At 35.8% G+C, this 4,613-nt stretch overlaps 1 protein-coding gene across 1 annotated transcript; it reads left to right on the top strand.

Annotated features, from left to right (window-relative positions):
* Positions 1-353: 353 nt before the first annotated feature.
* On the top strand, positions 354-3,598 carry LOC107483228 (syntaxin-71). The gene is made up of 9 exons (XM_016103849.3): positions 354-783; positions 988-1,113; positions 1,411-1,570; positions 1,685-1,770; positions 1,878-1,946; positions 2,033-2,077; positions 2,223-2,285; positions 2,372-2,448; positions 3,333-3,598. Exons 1-9 carry the CDS (start codon positions 628-630, stop codon positions 3,346-3,348), a joined length of 798 nt encoding a protein of 265 aa, XP_015959335.1. The 5' UTR covers positions 354-627; the 3' UTR covers positions 3,349-3,598.
* Positions 3,599-4,613: the final 1,015 nt, after the last annotated feature.

Here is a 4,613-nt window from a genome sequence, read left to right as displayed (position 1 = left end):
TCCAATAAAAAATTTGATCATCTAATCATTAACTTAGATTAGATCAGCATTTGAATCGATTAATAATTAATCGGATTAAATTTAGTCAAACTTAATAAAAAATTCGATCAAATATGATTAAAACTGGTTAAAATTAATTTGATCAAATTTGACAAAATTCGATTAAATAAAAAAATACTTTTTTATTAAATAAAAATATATATTATTATATAATGTTTAATTATAATTGGATCAATTGATTCAATATGGAATCTATTGATGATAATAATATGATTAATTTGATTATTGGTTCAATTCTGCTAGCGATAAACAACCTTGAAGCCGGAAAAAGAAAAAAAGAAAAAAAAAACCTTGAAGCCGAAAAAAACAGAAAAAAATAAAAGAGAAAAACGCAAGAGTGAAATGAGCTCTAAACAATTTCGGGGGAAAAAAAAATTGTATTCACAGTTGCCACAGGCTGGATCGCGAACCCCTTCTTCTTCCTTTCTCAGTTCTCCGAATGCTAACATCCCCGTCCAGCTATTCTTCATCCACCGAGTATAACTACTGACGCCATTTCCAGGAACTCAGATCGGAATTTGATCTCCCAATAGTGGAAGGGAAACATCATCAACAGCAACAGCAGCCATGAGCGTCATCGACCTCCTCACCAGAGTCGACTCCATTTGCAAGAAGTACGACAAGTACGACGTCGACAGGCAGAAGGACGCCAACATCTCCGGTGACGATGCCTTCGCCAGGCTCTACGCCGTCGTCGACGCTGACATCGAGGCTGCGCTTCAGGTCACACACTCTGATCTCACTCTTCTCTATGCTTTTCTTCAGTTTTGGTTTATTCTGAGTTTGATTAGGTTGATTAGGTTTTTGGACTTTGAGTGATTTAGATAATTGTTGGGAGAAACATGGAAATTCACAGTTTGGGGAGTGCTGGATTTTGTGCCCTAATTGCTGGAAAGCTTTGTAATTTGTGGAGTTAATTTTGTGTAGAAAGCAGAACAAGCTTCGAAGGAGAAAGGTAAGGCATCTGCTGTAGCGATTAATGCGGAGATTCGTCGTACCAAGGCTAGATTACTGGAAGAGGTCCCTAAACTGCAGAGGCTGGCTATGAAAAAGGTTGGTCATTATCATTATTAGATTGGAATAATAAAGTGTAGTGAAGCACAAGGTGATGATTTAGATTTATTCGACTCACATTTAGACTTATCCCCCCAAAATTTGGGAGAGGGGCAGGTTTATTGTTGTTTCGCTTGTTGCTTTATGTGGTTTCAGTTATTGCACATTAAAAAAAATGTTTACATAGTCTAATTAGCGTGCTTCTAAGCTTTTTTGCTTGATCGTCTTCCCCCAACGAACAAAATTCTTAGTAACTTACTGACATGCTGATGTTTGTATGGTACAATCTATTCACAGGTAAAGGGGCTTTCATCGCAAGAATTTGCTGCCCGTAATGATCTAGTTCTTGCATTGCCAGAGAGGATACAAGCTATCCCAGACGGGACCCCTGCAGCACCCAAGCAAACTGGTGGTTGGACAGCTTCTGCATCACGTCCTGAAATCAAATTCGATTCTGGTAATTGGAGTTATCCACGTCTTGTTCTGACACATGTATGTTATTTTGTGTGTGTAAAACTTCCCAACTAATGGTCTTCAATCTCCATATATTTGTGTGACTCATTATTTACAGATGGGCGATTTGATGATGAGTACTTCCAACAAACTGAGGAATCTAGCCGATTTAGGCAGGAGTATGAAATGCGTAGAATGAAACAGGCATGTTACTTTTAGCTGTTAAGAATTTCTCCTGTTGTGTTCTGTGACATATATAATGGAGGTTGCTCTGGCAATGTTTTCATGTCAGTAATATGAAACTTTTTCAGGATCAAGGTTTGGATGTGATAGCAGAAGGATTGGATACCTTGAAAAACATGGCATCTGATATGAACGAGGTAAGATTCCTTATTGCCTTTGTACTTCCTTTATGTGCATGTGATTATTTTTAGTTCCAATTTCAATGTTTATATGCTTGATGCAGGAAATGGATAGACAAGTTCCTCTGATGGATGAGATTGATACTAAGGTGAGTGTCATTAATTTCTGCCTACACCCAGAAGCCTGGAAACTTAAAGGAAAAAAAAAAAAAAACTAAAAAAAGCTAAAACAAAAAGACAACTAGAATTAGAAAGATGAAGTTAATGTGACATAGTTATTTGTCATCTTTACAGGTGGACAAAGCATCTTCTGACCTTAAGAATACCAATGTTAGACTTAAAGACACAGTGATGCAGGTAATAATCTTTTAGTTGTAGATTTCCATCAGAACCAGTTACAGATTTCTTGGTGAATCTCATGATTTTTTTTTGTTTTCATCCAGCTTCGTTCCAGTCGAAACTTCTGTATTGATATTGTTTTGTTGATTATAATTTTGGGGATAGCTGCCTATCTCTATAAGTAAGGCTTTTATCTCTCTCTCTGCTAGAACTTGCAAGCACCATCACTCATCTTTCCTTGTGAATTCATGCCCTATTCATTTTTTACTTTCAAAATTAGAAAGTCGGGTGTATATATTAATACTGCTTGTGTGATAGAGTTTTAGTCTAATGTTTTAACTATTTTTCTTTCCTCCCGCTGAATATTAAAAAATTCAAATATCATTTGCTGACAAAGTTAAGTTTGTGGTCTGTGGTTTCTTAATGAAAGTATTCATCACATATTCATGTTATGGCTATGCAGCCTTTGCTGAAGACATCACTACATCAGTTTCATAATCTTCCCTCTAGTCATGGCTTCCATCCGGCCTTCGTTTTTTCTACAATAATTATAAATCTTTCTTATACTCTAAATCATGAGTATATATTTTCTATGTTTAGTGTTATTATTTGTAGTTTTTTAAAAACATCCACTTGGAGGGGCTGGAAGTGGATTGTTTATATTTTCATCGATAAAACATTTCACAAAATTAAAAATGATTTTGATGTCGATCTTGCTAATTCATATAGTTTACTGAATACTTGTATTAATCTATGGTGTGCAATAATAACTCATCTAGTAAAACTAGAAATTTCCTTTCAGTTAGTTAGTAGCTAATTTCTGTGCTAATGACATGAAATCATGAGAAACTCGTAATGATTACTGTTGTATAAAAAACTGAATCATTGACGGGTAGATAGTAATCATCTCATGAGAGGGTTAATAATTTTTATGATTTGTTATCTAATCTTATTTTTTTTTAAATAAAAAAAATCATATGAATTTTCTTACTAGTCTTGCTCTTGGATTGGATGTTTCGTTTTGCTTGTTGAGATACTTTACTGATTGCTGTGCTTTTGTTGCAGCGTGCTAAAGAAGTGATCCTGCAAACCATGGAAAATAGATTTATTAGCATGGCTTACCTGCTTTCATGTATTTTCTTGAGAATATCGTGTCTGATTTGTTATTATTTTTTGTGAATTCTTCGTGCCACTTGAGAGGTAGCTTTGTCCTTTTACAAACAAACTTCTGTATGCCGTTATGATATATCATATATGTGAAATAGTTGCGGATTGTTGTGTATAATTCTGGAATCTGACATTATACGTGGCTGGCTGATTGGCCCTTGGTATTTCCCCAACTTGTGACAATTCCAATATTTACTTAATTCTTTTAATGAATATCGGAAAACAAAAATCACTGTTACTCACGAATGTTGAAGTCAGATAATTATCCATTAAAAAAAAGTGTTTAACGGAAACTGGGGGTGCTGGAAAATCCCGTCAAAACGGCAATGCCGTTTTCTGGCAAAATGTCTTCGCCGATTTCTTCAAAACGTGGTGAGTAGAGAAGAAAGGTGGCCACCGGCCAAATTCAAAATGAGAAATGGAAGAAGTAAATTTATGAAATTATTCAATTTGGTTTTGAAGTTCTAATTTCACTCTAGTAATTTCCTAGATTAAATTATGAGTACCATAGTAAATTCTAGATGAAGTTATCATGTGCCATGGCAGTTAGGGATGGCAAACGGGCCTAAATCCGTCGGATCGTTCCGCATAACCTGCCAAAAAAGGCGGGATCAAGTTGAAAAATTAGGACCGCTAAATAGTAAAAGCTCACTTAATTCACACCGCTTAAACTGTGGGCTTTGGCGGGGCGGGATGGGCTTTCCCGCCGGACTTAGTTTTTTTTAGTGAGAGAGTATTTTTGTAATTTTTTAGCCAAAACCTAATTTCTTCCAACCTAACTTACAATAGTATAAAGATAAAAATTGAGTGTTTTGGATTATGTTTGTTACTTTGAAGTAGGGATGAGCATGGCCCGGCCCGGCCCGAAGATCCGGTCCGGTCCCGAACACTTTAGGGGCTAATTTGGTGTGATTTCTTCGGGTCTAGGGCTGGGTAAGGGTCTCAAAAAATAGACCTGGTCATTATTTCGGATCGGGTCCGTGCCATAACTTGGGTCACCCGAAATCGGTCCGGTGATCCAGTCACCATACACAATAAATATTTTGTATTATTAGTGATGGATGATGGCTATTATTATATGGAATTTAAGTATTGTAAACCTTAATATTTTGTGTTATTAGTCATTATATATAAGACTATAAGTTAATGTTTTATATTTAGAATGCATAAGACTTTAGA

Source organism: Arachis duranensis, chromosome 1, assembly GCF_000817695.3.
Source record: "Arachis duranensis cultivar V14167 chromosome 1, aradu.V14167.gnm2.J7QH, whole genome shotgun sequence".
NCBI lineage: Eukaryota > Viridiplantae > Streptophyta > Magnoliopsida > Fabales > Fabaceae > Arachis > Arachis duranensis.
This window is presented reverse-complemented; position numbering and strand designations above follow the sequence as displayed.